The sequence below is a fragment of the Hyperolius riggenbachi genome, chromosome 11 (assembly GCF_040937935.1).
Source record: "Hyperolius riggenbachi isolate aHypRig1 chromosome 11, aHypRig1.pri, whole genome shotgun sequence".
In the NCBI taxonomy this organism is placed as follows: Eukaryota; Metazoa; Chordata; class Amphibia; order Anura; family Hyperoliidae; genus Hyperolius; species Hyperolius riggenbachi.
In genome coordinates this window covers 225346439-225371270 of record NC_090656.1, presented here as the reverse complement: position 1 = coordinate 225371270, position 24832 = coordinate 225346439, and the positions used below count along the sequence as shown (strand labels likewise).

The 24832-nt window shown below is 47.7% G+C and overlaps 1 protein-coding gene across 1 annotated transcript in view; it reads left to right on the top strand.

Moving 5' to 3' along the window:
- LOC137538234 (pancreatic secretory granule membrane major glycoprotein GP2-like) overlaps nucleotides 1-24832 on the top strand; it is a 70992-nt gene that overhangs the window by 13401 nt on the left and 32759 nt on the right. The window contains exon 3 of the mRNA XM_068260283.1: nucleotides 11710-11872. Within this exon, the coding sequence (XP_068116384.1) occupies nucleotides 11710-11872 (163 nt within the window). The remainder of the gene's footprint in view (nucleotides 1-11709; nucleotides 11873-24832) is intronic.

The window sequence follows — 24832 nt, the reverse complement described above, 5'->3', positions numbered from 1 at the left end:
ATTTAGGTAATGACTGAACTTAGGAAAGTCACTCATTGATTGCAATTACTGATAATGCAAAGGTCCCCGCACATGCTGCCGCTTTCAGGGTTTGTTCACACTGCAGGCGTTTTTTTAGCTTTTTTTTTGCCCGCATGCGGTGTTTAAAAACATCCCCCGACCGCGTGGACAATAAATGTCTATGAGAAGGTTCATATCCTCTCTCCTCCTCTGGAACACTCTCCCTTAACACATCCGCCACTCACCCAAACTTAAGGTGGGTACACACATCAGATAAAACTCTTTGGAAAATGAAAGATCACAGACCAATTTTACCACCCTTCCTGTAGTATAAGAGCCATACCTACACAGTCTATTCTATGGAGCTGAACTCCCCATCAGACAGAAATCTTTGCAAGATGCTGCACACAAAGATGCCCGTACACATACAACAGATCAGTATCTGCAAAAGATCTGTTCCTGCCAAAGATCCGTTCCTCCAAATTGCATTCATAGTCTATGAGATCTGCAGATCTCATACACACCTTGTTTAACGGACATTCATCTGCAGATCAGACAATGATCTGCCAATCTGAAGATCCATCCTGGTGGTTCTGATCTGCAGATAATTGTCTGTTAAACAAGGTGTGTATGAGGATCTGCAGATATCATAGACTATGAATGCAATTTGCAGGAACGGATCTTTTGCAGGAACTGATCTTATGCAGATACTGATCTGTTGCATGTGTACAGCATCTTTGTGTGCAGCATCTTGCAAAGATTTCTATCTGATGGGGATTGCAGCTCCATAGAATAGACTGTGTAGAGTATGGCTCTCATACTACATGGAAGGGGGTAAAATTGGTCTGTGATCCTTCATTTTCCAAAGACTTTTATCTGTCGTGTGTACCCACCTTTACTATTTTTAGGCGCAATCTGAAAACTCACCTCTTCAGGCAAGCATACTGTCCTACCTATGACACTGCCCACTAACCACCATTACCACCCCATACACAGCTTCCCTTTACCTACTGTCCTATACCTTAAATGTTTAGACTGTAAGGCCTTTTGGCCAGGGCCCTCTTCCCTTTTGTCTCACAATGCTGTGTAATGGGTGTACATACCTCCCACCTCTGTGTAATGCTGTGTAATGGGTGTACATACCTCCCACCTCTGTGTAATGCTGTGTAATGGGTGTACATACCTCCCACCTCTGTGTAATGCTGTGCAATGGGTGTACATACCTCCCACCACTGTGTAACATATGTTGTTAATTGGTTCACTGCTTTAGCTGTTATACCCTCTTGTCTTGTATCGACTGTTTGTATTGTATACTTTGTTTTGTTACACCCTGTATGCTATTGTACAGCGCTGCGGAAGATGCTGGCGCCATATAAATCAATAATAATAATAATAATAATAATCAGTGCGATGCGGCTAGCCAAGTGGTGCGTGTACCATTTTCGGCTTGATTCCGCCTCAATGGAAGGTATAGGAAATTCAGAAAACGCATACAAAACGCGCAATAAGGCGATTGCGCTCACGTTTTTAGTTCACTTCCTGACAGGGAGTGAATTACAAAACTTCTCAGAAAAAACGTTTAGAAAACTGGTAAGCACAAAAACGAATTGCCCACCCAAGCACCGGGAATCGTAAAAAAAAATAACTTGTCAAAAACCGCCCAACGCGGACGGACACGCGAACGGAACGCAATGTGAACAAGGCCTAAATGCATCTGGAGGCTCTATCTGCAGCCACTTCTAAGACAGGTGCTCTTTGTCAAGGTGCACTTAGCGGTCATGTTGAGACACTTGGTTTTGGGCCTTGCAATATCTGATAATGCAAAGGTCCCTGCACGTGCTGTCACTTTAAATGCATCAGGAGGCTTTACCTGCAGCCACTTCTAAGACAGGTGCTCTTTGTCAAGGTGCACTTAGTGGTCACACATGCTGAGGCACTTGGTTTTGGGCCTTGAAATATCTGATATTGCAAAGGTACCTGCAAGTGCTGTCGCTTTAAATGTATTAGGACCCTCTGGACTGGAACACAATTTTGAGAACGGACACATTTCCAAAATTCTGATTTGTTTGTGTTACGTAAACGATCGTAATTACGAAATTCCCCATAAACTCAGAATTTCGCGTAACTTCCCTGGTCTTCTCTAATTGCCATTTTGCTTATTTACACAGAAAGTGAAGAGCTTCTGATCTTTGTTATCGGGCATGACAGATTCTTATTTTTTTAATTCTAACATTAAAATGTAATTACACCACTCCAACCACACTACCCTCATTACACTGCCCAAATCACACTGCCCTCCTTACACTACCCCATTACACCACCCCATCACACTGCCCTCATTACACTACCCCATTACACCACCCCATCACACTACTCCAATCACACTACCCTCATTACACTGCCCCCATCACACTGCCCCCATTACACCACCCCATTACACCACCCCATCACACTACTCCAATCACACTGCCCTCATTACACTGCCCCATCACACTGCCCTCATTACACTACCCCATTACACCACCCCATCACACTAGTCCAATCACACTGCCCTCATTACACTGCCCCATCACACTGCCCTCATTACACTACCCTCATTACACTGCCCCACCACACTGCCCTCATTACACTACCCCATTACACCACCCCATCACACTACTCCAATCACACTGCCCTCATTACACTGCCCCATCACACTGCCCTCATTACACTACCCTCATTACACTGCCCCACCACACTGCCCTCATTACACTACCCCATTACACCACCCCATCACACTACTCCAATCACACTACCCTCATTACACTGCCCCCATCACACTGCCCTCATTACACTACCCCATTACACCACCCCATCACACTACTCCAATCACACTGCCCTCATTACACTGCCCCATCACACTGCCCTCATTCCACTACCCCATTACACCACCCCATCACACTAGTCCAATCACACTGCCCTCATTACCCTGCCCCATCACACTGCCCTCATTACACTGCCCCACCACACTGCCCTCATTACACTACCCCATTACACCACCCCATCACACTACTCCAATCACACTGCCCTCATTACACTGCCCCATCACACTGCCCTCATTACACTACCCTCATTACACTGCCCCACCGCACTGCCCTCATTACACTTCCCTATTACACCACCCCATCACACTACTCCAATCACACTACCCTCATTACACTGCCCCCATCACACTGCCCCCATTACACCACCCCATTACACCACCCCATCACACTACTCCAATCACACTGCCCTCATTACACTGCCCCATCACACTGCCCTCATTACACTACCCCATTACACCACCCCATCACACTAGTCCAATCACACTGCCCTCATTACACTGCCCCATCACACTGCCCTCATTACACTACCCTCATTACACTGCCCCACCACACTGCCCTCATTACACTACCCCATTACACCACCCCATCACACTACTCCAATCACACTGCCCTCATTACACTGCCCCATCACACTGCCCTCATTACACTACCCTCATTACACTGCCCCACCACACTGCCCTCATTACACTACCCCATTACACCACCCCATCACACTACTCCAATCACACTACCCTCATTACACTGCCCCCATCACACTGCCCTCATTACACTACCCCATTACACCACCCCATCACACTACTCCAATCACACTGCCCTCATTACACTGCCCCATCACACTGCCCTCATTACACTACCCCATTACACCACCCCATCACACTAGTCCAATCACACTGCCCTCATTACCCTGCCCCATCACACTGCCCTCATTACACTGCCCCACCACACTGCCCTCATTACACTACCCCATTACACCACCCCATCACACTACTCCAATCACACTGCCCTCATTACACTGCCCCATCACACTGCCCTCATTACACTACCCTCATTACACTGCCTCACCGCACTGCCCTCATTACACTTCCCCATTACACCACCCCATCACACTACTCCAATCACACTGCCCCCATCACACTGCCCTCATTATACTACCCTCATTACACTGCCCCACCACACTGCCCTCATTACATTGCCCCCATCACACTGCCCTCATTGCACTACCCTCATTACACTTCCCCACCACACTGCCCTCATTACACTACCCCATTACACCACCCCATCACACTACTCCAATCACACTACCCTCATTACACTGCCCCACCACACTGCCCTTATTACACTACCCCATTACACCACCCCATCACACTACTCCAATCACACTGCCCTCATTACACTGCTCCCATCACACTGCCCTCATTACACTACCCCATTACACCACCCCATCACACTACTCCAATCACACTGCCCTCATTACACTTCCCCACCACACTGCCCTCATTACACTACCCCATTGCACCCCCCCCCATAACACTACTCCAATCACACTGCCCTCATTACACTGCTCCCATCACACTGCCCTCATTACACTACCCTCATTACACTGCCCCACCACACTGCCCTCATTACACTACCCCATTACATCACCCCATCACACTACTCCAATTACACTCCCCTCATTACACTGCTCCTATCACACAGCACCATCACACAGCCCTCATTACACTACCCTCATTACACTACCCCATTACAACACCCCATCACACTACTCCAATCACTCTGCCCTCATTACACTACCCCCATCACACTGCCCTCATTACACTACCCCATTACACCACCCCATCACACTACCCTCATTACACTGCCCCACCACACTGCCCTCATTACACTTCCCCATTAAACCACTCCATCACACTACTCCAATCATACTGCCCTCATACACTGCCCTCATTACACTACCCCATTACACCACCCCATCACACTACCCTCATTACACTTCCCCACCACACTGCCCTCATTAAACTTCCCCATTACACCACCCCATCACACTACTCCAATCACACTGCCCTCATTACACTGCCCCTATCACACGGCCCCACCACACTGCTCTCATTACACTTCACCATCACACTACCCCATCACAATACTCCAATCACACTGCCCTCATTACACTGCCCCTATCACACGGCCCCACCACACTGCTCTCATTACACTTCCCCATCACACTACCCCATCACAATACTCCAATCACACTGCCCTCATTACACCACCCTCATTACACTGCCCCACCACACTGCTCTCATTACACTACCCTATTACACCACCCCATCACACTACTCCAATCACACTGCCCTCATTACACCACCCTCATTACACTGCCCTATCACACAGCACCATTACACACCACCCCCATCACACTACTCCAATCACACTGCCCTCATTACACCACCCTCATTGCCCCACCCTCATTACACTACCCTCATTACACTGCCCCCCCCCCCTGCAAAAGATTGGATGCAGGGCCAGCCTTAGGTTTCACAGCGCCCTGAGCATAACCACATTTTGGTGCCCCCCCCCCATTCACCCCCCCCACACACACCCATGTGCACGTTCCCATTTAGTGTATATAGGCAGATCCCCCTTTAGTGTATATGGGCAGATCCCCCCCTTTAGTGTATATAGGCATATCACCCCTTTAGTGTATATAGGCAGATCCCCCTTTGGTGTATATAGGCAGATCCCCCCCTTAGTGTATATAGGCAGATCCCCCCTTTAGTGTATATAGTCAGATTCCCCCCTTAGTGTATAAAGGCAGACCCCCCCCCGCTTAGTGTATAAAGGCAGACCCCCCCCCCCCCTTTAGTGTATATAGGCAGATCCCCTGTTAGTGTATATAGGCAGATCCCCCCCATCTAGTATATATAAACAGATCCCACTTTCAGTGTACATACTGTAGCTAGGCAGATACATAGTGTATAGTATACAAGCAGATCCCCTTTAGCATATGTAGGCACCCCCCCACACACACATACAAACTTCCCCAACCGGGAGGCAGTTGGGGAATCTTTCTTTTCTGCTTGTAGCTGGGGAGAAGCTGGCCAGGAGTCAGGAGTGACAACAAGCAGGTCTCTCTCTCTGATTAGTGCACAGCGCAGACATCGCCTGTGAGCGAGGGGCGGCACTACTGGCATGCACGGCTCACACAGTCTCAGCAAAAGGCAGCATCAGGTTCCTGGAGTCTTCGCCCCCATCATCCCCAGCGGCACCAGGGGCGGAGCTACCACTCGCAGCTGCCACAGACTGACCCGGAGCTCGCAGCCGCAGCCAGGGCCAGTTGAATGCACATCACGCGCATCGCTCAGGTCAAAGGCCGGCCATGATTGGATGCCCCCCCCCCCCCCCCCTCCCCTTGGGAAGGGAGTGGAGATGCTGGGGGTAGAACTGGTTCTTCAGACTTCTCCAGCATCACTATAGTACAGAGCACTTGGGGAGGGGTAGAGAGGTTGGGGCAGGGCGCTGTACACAAGACCCTGCTGAACACTGAATAGGGACTGTCTACAAATATTTGCCTGCAAAACTTTGTATGATTCCTTATCAGTGGCTCAGAAGATGCAGTCATTAGAACAATTGTGCAGAGAGCAGAAAGCTTTTTCTTTCTGTGCCCTTAGTTGTCAGTCTTTTAGGACAGGAAAAATAAACTTCTTCCGCCTGCTGCTGCATTTCTTGTAGGGTCTATTTTTACGCCCCTGCCCATTACACTGTCCTTATTACACTGCCAGCATCACACTTTCCCCATCACACTGCCCTTATTACACTGCCCTCATCACACTGCCACCATAACACTTCCCCATTCCACTTCCCCATCACACTGCCTTCAATACACTACCCCCATTACATTGCTCACATCACACTGCCCTATCACACTGCACTTATTACACTGACCCATTACATCTTTCCCTTTACACTGCTCTCAGTACTCTGCCACCATTACACTGCTCTCATTACACTGGCCCATTACACTGTCCCCATTATACTGGCCCATTACACTGCCCTCATTACACTGACCCTGTTACTGTGCCGCCATTACACTGCCACGATTACACCACCCTCCTTACACTGTCCTCAGCGGCATTTCAACCACCAGGCAAGAACAGATGGTCGCCTGGAGCGCCGGGGGGAGGAAGAGCGCAACGTGGGGGGACCACTCACCGCAGCTGCCACTACTGTCTGCTCGTTTTTCGTGTCCATGTGCTCCGCCGGCTGCCGTGCCTCTATGCATGCAGTGCCGCTTGCCAAACCGCCCCCTCTCCTATCCCTTTCACAGCGAACAGCCGTACGGGTACTTTGTTTACCTCATGCGGTGCCACCTCTAACTCCACCCCGTCTGTCAAAAACTAGTGTGACGCGCCAGGCATTCGGACGCTACCTCTAACTCCGCCCCGTCTGTCAAAAACTAGTGTGACATGCCAGGCATTCGGGCGCCACCTCTAACTCCGCCCCGTCTGTCAGCAGCTAGTCCAGGCTGCCGTGCCTCTATGCATGCAGTGCCACTTGCCGGACCACCCCCTCTTCTATCCCTTTCACAGCGAACAGTCATACGGGTACTTTGTTTACCTCATGCGGCGCCACCTCTAAATCCGCCCCGTCTGTCAAAAAGTAGTGTGACGCGCCAGGCATTCGGGCGCCATCTCTAACTCCGCCCCGTCTGTCAAAAACTAGCGTGACATGCCCGGCATTCGGGCACCATCGCCGGCTGCAGACAGGAGAGAGGAAACTGCCTCCTGCCGCAGGCAGCAGCTAGTCCAGGCTGCCGTGCCTCTATGCATGCAGTGCCACTTGCCGGACCACTCCCTCTCCTATCCCTTTCATAGCGAACAGCCGCACGGGTACTTTGTGTACCTCATGCGGCGCCACCTCTAACTCCGCCCCGTCTATCAAAAAGTAGTGTGACGCGTCAGGCATTCGGGCGCCATCTCTAACTCCGCCCCGTCTGTCAAAAAGTAGTGTGATGCGCCAGGCATTCGGACGCTACCTCTAACTCACGCCCCGTCTGTCAAAAACTAGTGTGACACGCCAGGCATTCGGGCGCCACCTCTAACTCCGCCCCGTCTGTCAAAAACTAGCGTGATGTGCCAGGCATTCAGGCGCCATCGCCGGCTGCAGACAGGAGAGAGGAGACTGCCTCCCGCCGCAGGCAGCAGCTAGTCCAGGCTAGAGGTGCTCAGGGCGGCGGCACGGGCCGCACGGCCCTAGACACGGGCATGAGTGGAAGCAAGAAGGAAAACATTTTTCAAAAAGACCTTGTAGTTTTTGAGAAAATCGACGTTAAAATAAGGTGAAAAAAGTAGCAAAGTTACTGCGGTAAAATGAGAGATAATGTATTAACATCTATATACATGTACTTATTTTTATTTTATATATGTTTAGAGTGTGGGAAATATAAAAAAAATGATGCGGGGTACCCCCTCCCAAGTCTCTTTAACCCCTTGCCCCATGCAGGCCAAGATAGCCAAAATGTGGAAGCACGGCCACTTGAGGTTTCACACCGTGAAGTATACTAGCCTGCATGGTCCATGGGATGGAGGGGGCTCTGGAGGAGAGGTGTGGCCAAGCCTCCCCATCCCCCCAGAACCCTTGTCCAATTCATGGACAAGGGGCTCTTCCCCACTTCTGGAGCCCCAGGTGGAGGTGGGGGTGATGACACCCTGAGGAGGGTTCATGGTGGCATCTGTGAGTCCCCTTTAAGAATGGGATCCCCAGATTCCAGCCCCCTCCCCAGGAGAAATGAATGTAGGGGTACATAGTACCCCTTAGCCATTTCCACAAAGGGTTAAAAAGAAATAAAAACACAACCACAATTTTTTTTTTAATATTGTTAATTAACCATGAATACTTACCTTAAAAAAAAAAGTTCCCACGCCCTGGAGCTAAAATTTAAAGATGCTCTTTGCTCAAGCTATACTAGCTAGAGCTGTGCAGCGAGGAGCAGCGGTGTGTGGAGGCGGTGAGTGGAGCAGCAGAGATCTTAAATCAAGGTCACAAAATAGAGGATATTGGTGTGGGATAATTTCCGAGGATACTGGCGTGGGAACTTTTTTTTTAACCTCCCTGGCGGTGCATTTCTGTCTGGATTTATAGGTCTAAAAGCAGTACATTTTTATTCAAGAATTTGTGGCCTACAATTCTTAAAGTGGACCTGAACTCAGAACGCCTCTCTGCTCTAACAGCATAATAACCTTTAAACAAAAAACATGTATTTGTTACAGCTGATACAAATCCTAAAATACATTTGCACAGTTTCTATGTCCTAATTCATGAAAGCAGACATTTTGTTTACAGCCTGTGCTTTTAAATGGGCTTATCTGCTTATCTGCCATCGGTAGTCATGTAACACGGGGTGGGGGGGATCAGATTACAATTTGGGATTAGACACAAATGAGGGGGAATTGGACCAAGCAGGCTTGTACAGCTCATGGTGCGAAGCACATTTATATACATGTTAATACATTATCTGTCATTTTACCGCAGTAACTTTGCTACTTTTTTCCTCTAACTTTAACGTTAATTTTATCAAAAACTAGAAGGTCTTTTTGAAAATGTTTTTTCTTCTTCTTTTCACTGTCCTCCTCAATATGCCTACAAATCTGGTGTCTCTAGCACATACAGGGGCTTTGCTATTAACCGCTAATTATATATATATATAATGGCGGTCATAATTACGGGATGGAAGCCAGATTTACAGGTCGAATGCGGATGCAATTACAGATGCATTTGGGATCACCATCCGTAATCGTGGCAGACCACTCATGACAATTCCAATGCAGTAATTGCTGAAATCGGCCGGCCCGTGATTACGTGGTAGCGGTAATTACGAGGTTGAGATGAGCATCACTGATGTTCATAACCGCTTCTTTACAGGAGCAAGTTCTTCCAGGATAACATTTCTGACAGCCTTGCAGCTGGATGATAAAAGATGGTAAAATTGGGAACAGGATGGATACTGTAGGCTGCAGAGGCTGCAGAGAGTAATGCGTGTCTGTGAGTGTGTGAGTGTGAGTGTGTGTGGGTGTGGGGGGGGGGGGGTGACAAAGGTTTTCTTGCCTGGGAAGACAAAAGGCCTGAAACGGCCCTGACTATGTTTATATATTGGTACATAGCCCCACCCTCCCAGTGACATTTTGCCTTGGCTATGATGTCACACAGTCCCCTTCCCACTCTGGGAGTTCAACTTTCCTTCCTGCTCACTTACATATAAGAACTACACTTTTCCCTGAGTAAAATTCACTATAAATTACCTATTTCCTGTGCTGCTGTCACATACAGTAAGCAGTAAAATCTGACAGATCTGACAGGATTTGGGCTAGTCCATCTCCTCCCATGGGATTTTCAGTAATAACTTCAAAAGCACTCCCTGTAATTGTCACACTGTTTTGGCAGTTGGGCCGAGCAAATGCCATTCAGTAAGTGCTTTTGAAAATAAAGAAAATCCTGAGATTCCTCCATGAGGAGATGGACTAGCCTGAAACCTCTCAGATCTGTTAGATTTTAGCTACCTACTGTAAGTGACAGCGACCTAGGAGAAAATACATTCAAAGTGCATTTTATTCTGGATTAAATGTACCTTTTCACATACATGTTTTACTTTTTACCCTTTTTGCAACACTGGTTCTTTAGCCACTTAATCCTATCTGGATGAATATATCCGTGTAGATAGGCTACAGTGCTGCCGCTGCCTGGTGCGCATGATCGCGCACACGCTCCCGCCACCTTCCATTAGCCAGGAGATAAATGAATGTGAACAAAGTTCCCATTCATTGATCCAAGTCTCCGTATGAAAGACCGACACCGTCAACGAGACGGCTCCGTCTTTCACAAATCCCCTTCTGCCCCATTCACTCATTACTTCTGCTTTGCGGAGGAACTTTCCACATACAGAAGTGAACTGCAAGGGCTTCTTGTTGCCAAATAGTAAAATTACATCTGGAAATAAAAATTTCCAGATAATGACATTTTTTTTAACTTTTAAAATTAGCCCCTTACCTCCCACACTTAACGATAGGTACACATTTTTTTTTTTTTTTGTAAAAAAAAAAAAATATATAAAATAAAAAAAATTACATAAATAGTTACCTTAGGGACTGAACTTTTTTTTAATATGTATGTAGTAAAGTATATTACTGTTATTTTTTAAATTATGGGCTTGTAATAAGTGATGGATGCAAAACTAAAAGAAATGCACCTTTATTTCCAAATAAAATCTCGGCGCCATACATTGTGATAGGGACATAATTTAAATGGTGTAATATCCGGGACAAATGGGCAAATAAAATACACGGGTTTTAATTACAGTAGCATGTATTATTGTAAAACTGTTATGGCCGAAATCTAAGAAATAATGATTTTTTTTTCCATTTTTTTTAATCTTCCTGTTAAAATAGATTTATAATAAAATAATTCTTAGCAAAATGTACCACCCAAAGAAAGCCTAAATGGTGGCGGAAAAAAACAAGATATAGATCATTTCATTGTGATGAGTAGTGATAAAGTTATTGGCGAATGAATGGGAGGTGAAAGTTGCTCAGATGCATAAGGTGAAACAACCCTGAAGGCTGAAGTGGTTAAGAGAGGATTTAAAAAGCATTGCACAGTGTTGCACCTGCCAGCAGTAAAGGTGTCACTCACCACCAGTTATAAACTGATAAATTAAGAATGTGAATAAGGGCGAGGAATAATTTTTTAATGGGCTTGTTATTGCTGGAATTTTGCTGTATGTGTCTCTCTTTTCTTTAATAGGTGTGGATAAATGATACAAGCAGGTTTATTACAGTCATATTATTTCTGTTTGCAGAAACGCTGTCACCGGTAGTGATGTGCAGATTGACGTCACACAGAACGGAATTTCTACTGAGGTCCGTTTTGATTTTAGTTCCTTTGCATTTTCAAGCAATCCAGACTCGCTGTATATCTCCTGTTCTGTGCGTCTGTGCAGCGCAACTGAGGGCTGCAGCCAGGTAAGTGACCCTAACCCAGATCCACTGAGCTGATGTATTTGTATCTTCATCTATCATTTATACACAACAGAATTGTTAAACAGTTATTCGGGTTGATAAAAAACCCTAACCCTAGCAGTCCATAGAGGTTCAACTTGAACATTAGATACAACACTGGCCTGTACCCTTACATATCTCAGTTCATCTAGAGGAAGGCAAAAATTCCTTACAAGGCATGGTCCAATTACCCCTAAAAAAAAAAAAAAAAAAAAAAAAAAATCCTTTGCGACTCCAGGTGGTAGTCAGATAAATCCCTAGATCAACACCACCAGGAATTGCCTAGTAATTAAGTAGTTAGGACATTTAGGGCCGCCATCAGAATTTTGAGGGTCCCATACTTGGCAAACCTATAGGGTTCCCCTCACGCCAAACCACAGTCTGATAGGTAGATTATAGTAGCAGGCAGGAAGTGATAGGCAGATTGTGTGGGTGGAGGCGGAGCCACAGTATGAGGGACAGAGTCAAAGTAGCTTGTCTATGTAGTAACATATTGCGGAGGTTTTTCTTTTTCCTTATTCTATCTATCTTCTGTCTAGTAGTGGCCGGGTAGTAATGGTTAAGGGCTCTGCCTCTGACATAGGTAGAGTGACCAGATTTTTGTAGGCTCAACCTGGGACAGGGCGGCAGGGGGGGGGGGGGGGGGGGCGGCGTGTCGAAAAATGTGGTGTCTGTGGCGCGCGTGAAAAAATGGATGTGGCCATGACATTCTATGGGCGGAGCTAACCAAATGATGCAACAGCGAGGCATAAGAAAGCAGTGTTTACGCCGTGATGTGGTCAAACGAGGATTCGCATCATGGGTGTGCAGAAACTGTGTGATGCTATTTAATAGTATACCATAACCCCAAAGCAGCAAACATAGCCAACTATGACCATTAAATAATAAATGCAGCAACAGTTACCCCAGACACCACAAAATAAACGCAATGGGCAACATGTCAGCACAAAATAAACGCATTGAGGTCAACATTTCAGCACAAAATAAACGTATTGTGGGCAACATGTCAGCACAAAATAAACGTATTGTGGGCAACATGTCAGCACAAAATAAACACATTGCGGCCAACATGTCAGCACAAAATAAACACAATGGGGGCAAACATGTCAGTACAAAATAAACGCAATGGGGGCAAACATGTTGGCACAAAATAAACGCAATGGGGGCAAACATGTCAGGAGAAAATAAACACAATGCGGGCAAACATGTCAGTACAAAATAAACGCACTGCGGGCAAACATGTCAGCACAAATTAAACGCACTGCGGGCAAACATGTCAGCACAAACTAAACGCACTGCGGGCAAACATGTCAGCACAAACTAAACGCACTGCGGGCAAACATGTCAGCACAAACTAAACGCACTGCGGGCAAACATGTCAGCACAAACTAAACGCACTGCGGGCAAACATGTCAGCACAAACTAAACGCACTGCGGGCAAACATGTCAGCACAAACTAAACGCACTGCGGGCAAACATGTCAGCACAAACTAAACGCACTGCGGGCAAACATGTCAGCACAAACTAAACGCACTGCGGGCAAACATGTCAGCACAAACTAAACGCACTGCGGGCAAACATGTCAGCACAAACTAAACGCACTGCGGGCAAACATGTCAGCACAAACTAAACGCACTGCGGGCAAACATGTCAGCACAAACTAAACGCACTGCGGGCAAACATGTCACCTGGGAAAAAAAAGCATATAGTTACTCACCTGGCAGAAGACGTCCCCTCACGCAGCCAGCCTCTGGTGTGTGCAGCTCCCCCTGGACGATCTTCCTCCTTCAATCTCCCGCTCTCACAGGCAGAGCAGGGCTACGGCAAGATGGCGTCCGGAGGCGAAGCCTTGTACTGGAGACAGTACAGGGCTCCGCCTCCGGACGCCATCTTCCCGTAGCCCTGCTCTGCCTTTGCCTGCCGCCCGGAACACAATGCAGGCTGCTGGAGCGGGGCTGCGGGGAATGAACTAGCGCAGCGTCTCATAGACGCTGCGGCTAGTTCATTGTACGGTGGTGGCCAGAGTCCCGAGGCTGGGACGTCCCGCTGCTAAAAGCGGGACATTTCCCGGGACCTCATGCAGCCTGGGACAGCGCCCCCCGAAGGCGGGACGCGTCCTGGGTAAAGCGGGACGTATGGTCACCGTAGACATAGGAGACCTGGGTTAAAATTTTTTAGTAAGGATTTCTTGGGCAAGAATCCCTAAAACTGCCACTGAGTGCGCTCTAGTGGCTGCCTTGCAAGCGCTTTGAGTCTGACAGGAGAAAAGCGCTATACAAATACTGGAATACTTCTTCTTATTATTATTGTTATTATTATTATTATCATCTTCCTTCTCTCCTGTGGTCTTCTTTTTTATTCCTTATAATTCTATCTCCCTTCTCCTCTATTCTTTCTTCTTCCTTATACTTCTATCTCCCTTCTCTTCCATAGTCTTTCTGCTTCTTTATACTTCTTTCTCTCTTCCCTTCTGTAATCTTTCTTCTTCCTTATACTTCTATCTTGTGTCTCTTCTGTAGCGTTCTTTCTTCCTCATCCTGCTCTCTCCCTTCTCTTCTGCCGTCATTCTTCTTCCTCATACTTCTATCTTCCTTTTCTCCTGTAGTCTTTCTGTAACGATCGGTGTCAGCACACAGAGAGAATCTGATTATTGGCGATCTGCAGTATCGCCAAAAAATGCAGATATATACCTGATTATTGGCGATCTGCAGAATCACCGATAATACAGATATATTACTAACCTCTGGGCACCCAGCAAAGAAACACAATAAAGACAGTAATATATCACAGAAGTGTGGAAATATCCACCACACGGCAATTCCTCAGAGGTGTGGTTACCTCTGAATGGGAACCCCGTGAGTGAGATCCTCTAACCAGGCAGAGTGAGGAATCTCGACCCCTAGCAGCAATCGTCTGCTTGGGGCAGGCGTCTCGGAGAGGCAAGCCTCAGAGATAACCCTCCAGTGGGAGACGTTCCACTGAAGGGAGAAGGTCAGACAGGCAAGGGTTCAGCAACAGAGATGGCGGTAGCGGTACAGGAGTGGAAGGCAGGAGAGTAATCGGTAATCAGGCAGAGGTCGGCAACAAGAATCAGATAGGCAGAGGTACAATAGCGTAGAGAGAGAGAGAGTAGTCAAGGATAGCCGGAGTCAAAACACAGATACAATATCAAATACAATCCTAACTAAGGTGTGAAATCCTTAGTATCAACACCAGGGCACTGAGCTAAGGTTTGAGCGCTAACACAGAAATGTATTCACGACAGCAGACAAGGAGCAACTGAATATCAGCTCCTTATATGCTGGGAGCGCATCTGTAGCGCCACCCAGCCGCCCAGCCAATCACAAGGGCTGCTGAGGTCAGCTGACTGCCTCCTGGTGCGCGCGCGCGAGACCCTCTGCCTCTGTGTACCAGAGAGGCCAGGCCCAGGGTCCGCGCGCGAGCGCGTACTAACATCCGCCGGCTGCATCACTGGCCCCGCCGCCATGTTGCCAGCCGCGGCGGCGGTGTGCCCACCAATACGTGCCAGCGGTTCCGCATGTGAGGAGGAACTCGCTGGCTGGGAAGCGGAGCGTGGATTCTCACAGTACCCCCCCCCCCCCCTTGAGGAGTGGACTCCGGACACCTCCTACACGGTTTCTCAGGATGTAACTGATGAACTCTCTTCCTCAATCTCTCAGCATGCATGCGATCCTCTGAAGCCCATGACCTGTCTTCCACACCATACCCCTTCCAGTGGACCAGATACTGGAGCGAATTCTGCACTAGAAGAGAATCCAAAATCTTTTCAACTTCAAACTCTGTCTGGCCCTCTACCACGACTGGGGGGGGGGGGGAGGAATCCACATACACTGCTGGTTTCAGTAAGGAGACGTGGAACGATCTCCCACATCTCATACTGGCTGGAAGATCAATGACATAAGAAACATCATTGATCCTTTTGACCACCGGATAAGGCCCTATGAACCTAGGACCCAACTTGGTGGACGGTTGTCTGAGTGCCAAATGTTTGGTTGACACCCACACCTTGGGCCTGATTCACAAAGCAGTGCTAACAGTTAGCACGCTGGTGAAAAGCCCTTTATCATGCCTAAACTCAGTTTAGGCATGATAAGTTTAGGTGTGATAAGTTTAGGCATGATAACTTTAGGCGTGATAAGTTTAGGCGTGATAAGTTTAAGCGCCAACTGGGTTAGCACCGCAGTCCACAGCTGATCAAAAGTTTTTTGCCCTAGCAAAGTCTGGTGCACTTTGCATAAAGTTTAATGGCGCTGCTTTGCGTGCGGGACTTTGCAAGCGATCTAAACTTATCTAAACTTATCACACCTAAACTGGCTTTTCACCAGCGTGGTGCAATGGTTATCATGCCTAAAGTCTCTAACTGGGTTAGCACTGCTTTGTGAATCGAGCCCATCATGCCTAAACTTATCACACCTAAACTTATCACACCTAAACTTATCACGCCTAAACTGGCTTTTCACCAGCGTGGTGCGATGGTTATCATGCCTAAAGTCTCTAACTGGGTTAGCACCGCTTTGTGAATCGAGCCCCTTGGGCTTGATTCAGTAAACGGTGCTAACCCAGTTAGCACGCCTGGGGCTCGATTTACTAAGCGGTGCAAAGTGTTAGCACCGTGGTGAAAAGGCCCTCTTCACGCCTAAAGTCACTTTAGGCATGATAAGAAGGGCTTCGCGCGAAGTTTCCGCGCGTAAAGTTTTGCGCGCGCTCCCGCGTGCGTGCGCGCGAAGCGCCCCGCACTTCGCGCGATGCGCCCATTAAACCCTATGGGACTTTGCGCGCGCGCCTGTGCGGGTGCGCGCGCAAAACTTTACGCGCGATAACTTCGCGCGAAGTGCAGGCAAAAACGGTGCTAACTCAGTGGTGAAGAGGTCATCACGCCTAAAGTCCTTTAGGCGTGATAACTGGGTTAGCACCGCTTGGTGAATCGAGCCCCTAAAGACTTTAGGCGTGATAACTAGGGTGCTGACTGGGTCAGCACCGTTTACTAAATTTACATCGCGCGCAAAGTCCCACACTGAAAACTTTGCATGCCCACAGTGCGGTGTGCGTGAAATGTCGCATCGCGGTGCGACGAAAACGGTGCGTTGATGCGCCTATAAGGTCTCATTGCGTGCGACTTTAACGTCACATGGTGTGACATTAAGGTCGCACCCAATGCGACCTTATGGGCGCATTGGGTGCGCTGTTTTCGCGGTGCGAGCGCAAAGTTTTGCGTGCGGGACTGTGCGCGCGATGTGAATTTAGTAAAGGGTGCTAACCCAGTTAGCACCCTAGTTATCACGCCTAAAGTCTTTAGATGTGAATTTATCATGCCTAAACTAACTTTAGGCATGATATAGGGCTTTTCACAAGCGTGCTAACACTTAGCACGGTTTACTGAATCGAGCCCCTTGTCTCCTGGAGCAAAGTGCCACTCAGCAGACCGTCTCTTATCGGCCTGTTTCTTTTGTCTCTGAAAGGCTATGCCTAAATTTCTTTTCACCTGTCCCCAACGCTCCCTCAAAGCCCTCTGCCAATCCTCTAGGGCAGGGAAGGGGGAAGAACACACAGGCAATGGGGAAAACTTAGGGGGTTTTCCTGACACAACCTGAAAAGGGGACAACCCTGTTGACAAACTCTTCAGGTTGTTGTGCGCAAACTCGGCAAAGGGCAAGAATTTAACCCATTCGGTTTGCGCGTCCGCCAAATAGCATCTCAGGAACTGTTCCAGGGCCTTATTAACCCTTTCGGTCTGCCCGTTGGTCTGTGGGTGATAGCCTGAAGAAAAGGACAGGTTCATACCCAATGTATGACAAAAAGCCCTCCAAAACTTTGCCAGGAATTGGACTCCCCTATCAGAAACTACATAATCCGGGATTCCGTGTAACCGGAAGACGTGTAGTATAAAAAGACCGGCCAATTCTTGGGCTGAGGGAAACCCTTTAAGTGGAACAAAATGGGCCATCTTGCTGAACCTGTCTACAATTACCCAGATGACTGTCATACCTTCGGACCTGGGGAGCTCGCCAACGAAGTCCATGGACAAATGGGTCCACGGTTCACTTGGTACAGGTAAGGGTTGTAAGGTGCCCACCGGAGCCAGGCGAGAAGGTTTGTTCCTGGCACAGACAATACACTCTCTAACAAATTCTCTGCAATCTGAAGCCAATGACGGCCACCACACACACCTAGTGAGCAGGTCTAGAGTGCGAGTGACCCCAGGGTGACCTGCATTCTTATGGGCATGGAACAGCTGCATGATTTGTAATCGGAAAGGAAGTGGCACGAAGAGAACCCCTTCCGGCTTCCCTTCCGGGGTATCTAACTGATAATCAGCAAGTGTGGGTGCCCAATCCTCCCAGGTCTCAACTGCAGCTAGCACCACCTTGGGAGGCAGAATACCCTCGGGAGATGTTGACTGGGCTGTCTCAGGCTCGAAACATCTGGAGAGGGCATCTGCCTTGACATTTTTAGAACCTGGAGTGTACGTAATGACAAATCTGAAGCGTGTAAAGAACAAGGACCAGCGGGCCTGTCTGGGAGTGTCTTGGCGCCCTCAATGTACTCCAGGTTCTTATGGTCAGTATACACAACAATGGTATGTTCTGTACCCTCAAGCCAATGACGCCATTCCTGAAAGGCTAGTTTGATGGCAAGGAGTTCCCTGTTGCCTACATCATAGTTTCTCTCAGCAGGAGAGAATCTACGTGAAAAGTAGGCACAGGCATGTGTCTTGCCCTGCACACCTGAACGCTGAGACAGGACTGCCCCCACCCCAATCTCCGAGGCATCTACCTCTACCATGAAGGGAAGGGTGACATCGACATGTCTCAATATTGGTGCAGAGCAAAATAATTTTTTAAGGGTGTTGAAGGCTGACTGACTGGGTCTCTGATGACCAATGGTAAGGGTCTGCCCCTTTCTTGGTTAGGTTAGTCAGAGGGGCTACTACTGAAGAGAATCCCTTGATAAATCTCCGGTAGTAGTTAGCAAAACCAAGGAATCTCTGAAGTGCCTTCAAGCCTACCGGTTGCGGCCACTCTAAGACAGCCGGAACCTTCTCTGGGTCCATAGAGAGACATGACGTTGAAATAATGTATCCCAGAAAAGGAATTTGGGTGACCTCAAAGAGGCACTTCTCTAGTTTTGCATACAATAAATTCTGTCTCAACTTCTTCAATACATATTTGACATGCTTGCGATGCTCGACGAGGTTTGGAGAAAAAATCAGTATGTCATCAAAGTATACCAAGACAAATTTCCCCAACACCTCCTTGAAGACCTCGTTAATCAACTCTTGGAAGACGGCCGGGGCATTACACAACCCGAAGGGCATAACTAGATACTCGTAATGCCCGTCGGGTGTATTGAAGGCCATCTTCCACTCGTCACCAGCCCTAATGCGCACCAGGTTGTATGCCCCACGTAGGTCCAATTTTGAGAAAATACTGGCATTAGTAATCTGGGCAAAGAGATCGTCTATCAGAGGCAACGGATAGCGATTCTTTATGGTGATCTTGTTTAGACCTCGGTAGTCAATACAAGGTCTAAGACCACCATCTTTCTTTTGAACGAAGAAAAACCCCGCCCCGGCCGGTGACCGAAAAGGGCGGATGAACCCCTTTGCCAGGTTCTCAGTAATGTACTCCCGCATTGCCAGTTTCTCCAGTCCGGAAAGAATATAGAGATGACTCCTAGGGGGCATACAACCAGATCTTAGGTCAATAGGGCAGTCGATACTCCGATGTGGTGGGAGTTTATCAGCGGACTTAGGACAGAACACATCCGCAAATTCTGCGTATTGCGCTGGTACCCCTTTAACCTCTACCTTGGCAGCGCACATGGCAATCCTCCCCAAACAATGAGTGTGGCAATAAGGTGACCAGCTGAGTAGCTGACCTGAGGCCCAATCTATCTGTGGGGAATGGAGCTGCAACCAGGGCATACCGAGAATTACGGTGGAGGTTGCCATGCGTAAAACAAGAAACTGTAAACTCTCCTTATGTAGAACCCCTATCGTGCATGACAACCTTGGGGTCTGAGAGAGAGGTTGTCTACACTGTAGGGGAGAATCATCCACTGCTGTGACGACTATTTGTCGGTCTAAGGGCTGTAAGGGAACACCCAGTCCTTTCACGAACTCGTAATCTATAAAATTGGTCGCGGACCCAGAGTCCACGAAAGCGTCCGTACAAACAGTAAAATTCCCCCAGGAAATGGAACACGGGAGGAGTAACCGATTATTCTGACTTAGAGGTAAACTCTGTGCGTCTAGGGTATTACCTCTAACTACACCTAGACAGCAGCGTTTCTTGATTTCCTGGGGCAATTTTGAGCAATATGACCCTGCTCTGCGTAATATAAACAGAGATTTTCTGCCCTTCTGCGTTCCTTCTCGGCCCGATTCAACCGAGAATGTCCGATTTGCATCAGCTCGTCAGTAGGAGGGGTAGGTGATGAGGACGCATAAGAGAGAGCTATTACTGCGGTTTCCTGCCTCTCGATTGGCGCTGATATCGCAATCTGCAATCCGCACGTATCGCCAAGGAAATGGCGTCATCGACGGACTTGGGTTCTGGGTGTCCTAACATTAAAGAGAACCAGAGATGAAGCACCCTCTTGTATTTTACCTTATAAATCAGTGGGAACATGACAGTAAACACCTAATCTGCCCTTTGTTTCATTGTTCTCTGTGTAATCTGACTGTTATCACGTCTGATAAGAATCCCCGACTGAGAAGTCAGGCTGCTCCGTCTAGCTTTGCTACAGAAAGATTATAGCTAAGTCTGTCTTCTGTGGTGTTATTTCAAGCCCAAGCCTGCCCCCTTGTGGCTTTGCTATAATGACTCAGCAATAATCATTCCCAGCAAAGCCAGATTTAATTGCTCAGTCTGGGATTCTTGTGACTGCTGTTAACAGACACTTTTAGCAGTGAGGAGGAAACAGAGAGCATGGTAAGTGTTTTCTCTAATGTTCTTACTGATATACATGGTAAAATACACAAGGGTGCTTCCTCTCTGGTTCCCTTTAATTCAGAGACTGCATCTGATAGGCCTGAGAGGAAGCAGTCTAATAAGGCGTAGGACCCCCACCTAGATGACACAGCCCACCTTTTGAATTTGGCCGCATAAACTTCAACCGAATCTCGACCCTGCTTGAGAGTTTTGAGCTTCCTCTCAGCAGTGATCGAAGCATCCGGGTCATCATAAATTATAGTCATTGCTTTAAAGAACTCCTCAACTGACGTCAGTGCTGTATCCTCAGGCGAAAGACCATATGCCCAGGTTTGTGAGTCCCCGGACAATAAGGTCTTAATAAAGGTCACCCTTTGCTGCTCAGAACCTGACAAAGTTGGTCGTAGCTCAAAATAAGACAAAACCCGGTTGCGAAAGTTCTGGAAGTCGGATCTTTGCCCTGAAAACTTTTCGGGCACTGACATACGGAGATCTGTGACCGGAGGGGATTGCACAGTGGCCACAGTCGTCTGCAAGACCCGTACAGACCCAGCCAGTTGGTCGATCTAAGTCTGTTGCGAATTAACCACCTCAATGAGGTTGTTAAGCGAGGTGGTTAGAGGCTCGATCTGACTGTGTAGTGCTTCCATACTAGTGGTCTGCTGTTCTGTAACGATCGGTGTCAGCACACAGAGAGAATCTGATTATTGGCGATCTGCAGTAACGCCAAAAATGCAGATATATACCTGATTATTGGCGATCTGCAGAATACCGATAATACAGATATATTACTAACCTCTGGGCACCCAGCAAAGAAACACAATAAAGACAGTAATATCTCACAGAAGTATGGAAATATCCACCACACGGCAATTCCTCAGAGGTGTGGTTACCTCTGAATGGGAACCCCGTGAGTGAGATCCTCTAACCAGGCAGAGTGAGGAATCTCGACCCCTAGCAGCAATCGTCTGCTTGGGGCAGGCGTCTCGGAGAGGCAAGCCTCAGAGATAACCCTCCAGTGGGAGACGTGCCACTGAAGGGAGAAGGGTCAGACAGGCAAGGGTTCAGCAACAGAGATGGCGGTATCGGTACAGGAGCGGAAGGCAGGAGAGTAATCGGTAATCAGGCAGAGGTCGGCGCGTCTAGTTAAAAATGGCGCCGGCAAAAAAATGGCGCCCCCTTCTGCCCGATATATGTTTAAAACGATATTTATCGTTTTAAAGGTTAAAATAGTGCAGACCATTTGAACGAAATTTATCGTTTTAAAATTTATTTATTTTTGTCCTGCCTGAACGATATTTATCGTTTTAACCCTTGCTTTGCTGCCGTTTGGAAAATATCTGCCCGCCGGCTTTAATGTTTAATAGCAAAGCCCCCTTAAAAGCTAAAAACACCAAATTTGCAGGGAATGTTAAGAAGAAAATTGTGAACAAGAGGAATTTTTTTTTTTCAAAAAGACCTTATAGCTTTTGAGAAAATCGATTTTGAATATTCTTCTTCTGACCGTGGGAAAATTAAACGCCCGCCGACTTTAGCGGTTAATAGCAAAGCCCCTTTAAATGCCAGAAACACCAAATGTAGGGAATGTTAAGAAGAATAGTGGGAACACAAAGAAAAAACAATTGTTCAAAAAGACCTTATAGTTTTTGAGAAAATCGATTTTAACCTCTTGACGACCGCGTCACGCCAGTAGGCGTGGCCGCGGCGGCAGCCCCAGGACCGCCTAACGCCAATTGGCGTAAAGTCCTGGGGCTCTGTTTTGCAGGAGATCGCGCGCAGGCTGCGCGCGCATCTCCTGCTTGGGGGGCGGAGCTCCGCCCCGCCTTCAGTCTCCGAGCGGCTATTAGACGGCGTGATCGCCGTCTATTTACTCTGTGCAGCGCTGCGATCAGCAGCAGCGCTGCACTGGGGACAGCCGTGTGACACGGCTGTCCCCCTGGGGGACAAGAGAGCGATCGGCTCTCATAGGCAGAAGCCTATGACAGCCGATCGCCGTAATTGGCCGGCTGTGGGGAGGGAGGGAGCGAGGGAGGGAAGGGGTTTAAAGGAGCAGTGTTTTTTTTTTAAAAAAACACAAACATAAATATTGATTAAAAAAAAATAAACATGGGGGGAGCGATCAGACCCCACCAACAGAGAGCTCTGTTGGTGGGGAGAAAAGGGGGGGGGGGATCACTCGTGTGCTATGTTGTGCGGCCCTGCAGCTTGGCCTTAAAGCTGCAGTGGCCTTTTAAACTAAAAATTGCCTGGTCACTAGGGGGGTTTAGCCCTGCAGTCCTCAAGAGGTTAAATCTTCAAAGAGGAAATGTATCTATTTAAATGCGTACTGACATTTCCGTGGAAACTTTTTCCGCCGACTTTAGCAGTTAATAGCAAAGTCCCCTTAAACCCTAGCAACACCAAATTTGCAGGATATGTTAAAAAGATACTGGGAAACAATATTTAAAAAAAAAATTTAAAAATTGTATTTATTTTTTTTTTAAATTAAAATTTGTGAGTTATGTTCAGAGTGTGAAATTTTTTGAAAAAAATGACGTGTAACTGTAACCCCTTGTCCCCCATGCAGGCTGGGATAGCCAGAATGCGGAGCCCCGGCCGACTGGGGCTTCGCACCCTGAGCTATACCAGCCCGCATGGTCCATGGTATGGGGGGGCTTCGGGTGGGAGGGGCGGCCAATCCATGGACAAGGGGCTCTTCCCCACCTCCGTTGCCCCAGGAGGAGGTGGGGGCGACAACTCCCTGGGGGGGGGGGGTTCATGGTGGCATCTGGGAGTCCCCTTTAAGAAGGGGACCCCCAGATGCCCACCCCCCTCCCAGGAGAAATGAGTATAGGGCTACTTTGTACCCCTTACCCATTTCCACAAAGGGTTAAATGAAATAAAAACACAACCACTAGAAAAGTCCTTTAATGTTCTAAATTAACCACAAATACTTACCTGTACCTTTAAGAAAAAAATCCCACGCCAATCAGGTCCCACGACAGTATCCTCCATCTTGCGATCTGTACAAAGTGCCCCTTACCCATTTCCACAAAGAGTTAAATGAAATAAAAACACAACCACGAGAAAAGTCCTTTAATGTTCTAAATTAACCACAAATACTTACCTGTACCTTTAAAAAAATGTCCCCAAGCCAATATATCCTCGGAAATGATCCAACGAATAACAATATCCTCTTATCTTGCGATCTTCAATTAACTTGATTGAAGATCTCCCACGCCAATTAGAATACTATACCTTACAATGCGTCCTGCGTAGGGACGCATAGCACGGCCCCCGCTGTCCTCACCGCCTCCTCACCTGTCACCCTCACCTAGCCTGGCACCTGGTGCACCCATGGGTGCCACCCTAGGTGAGGGTGACAGGTGCAGGCAGACGTATATGTCACAGATAGGGCAAGCACCATCAACCAAACACCCAAATAGGTAATCTATGAGTGTGCAGAAGAGGGACTGAATCAAATGCAGCACAGAACAAAGAACAGGAGTTCCCTCAAAGAACCGCACCACTCAAAACATCAATATGTACAATTCAACTTTATTCAAAATCAGGATAAAAACACTTAAGAACAAGAATGGTGGATAGCCATGACAAAGGCATGTATAATCAATATTGTTCCATAATTAATGACATGGATACATAAATAAATATCTGCTGGGAATCAAACAAAGTAGATAGTTCCCTGCAGGTAGCTCTGCCAAGCCAGCTACAGTGCTCAGAACTAAGGTGCATTAAACATGGTTCAAATACATATTAAGTTATATAAAAACACACAGTTGATAAAGGAGGAATCCAAAGCGGATAATAAAGTGACAGGTGCTAAGGCAGTGAGAAACCAAAGTGCAAAGTAGTGCCAAAGGAGTGAAAATGAAGAGAGCACCGAGAGCTTACCGTGGCAGGCAAACCAGGATTAGTGTGTCATGGCTGGCAACCGTGGGGCCATCGCGATTCGCCGCTCAGCGCTATGGCG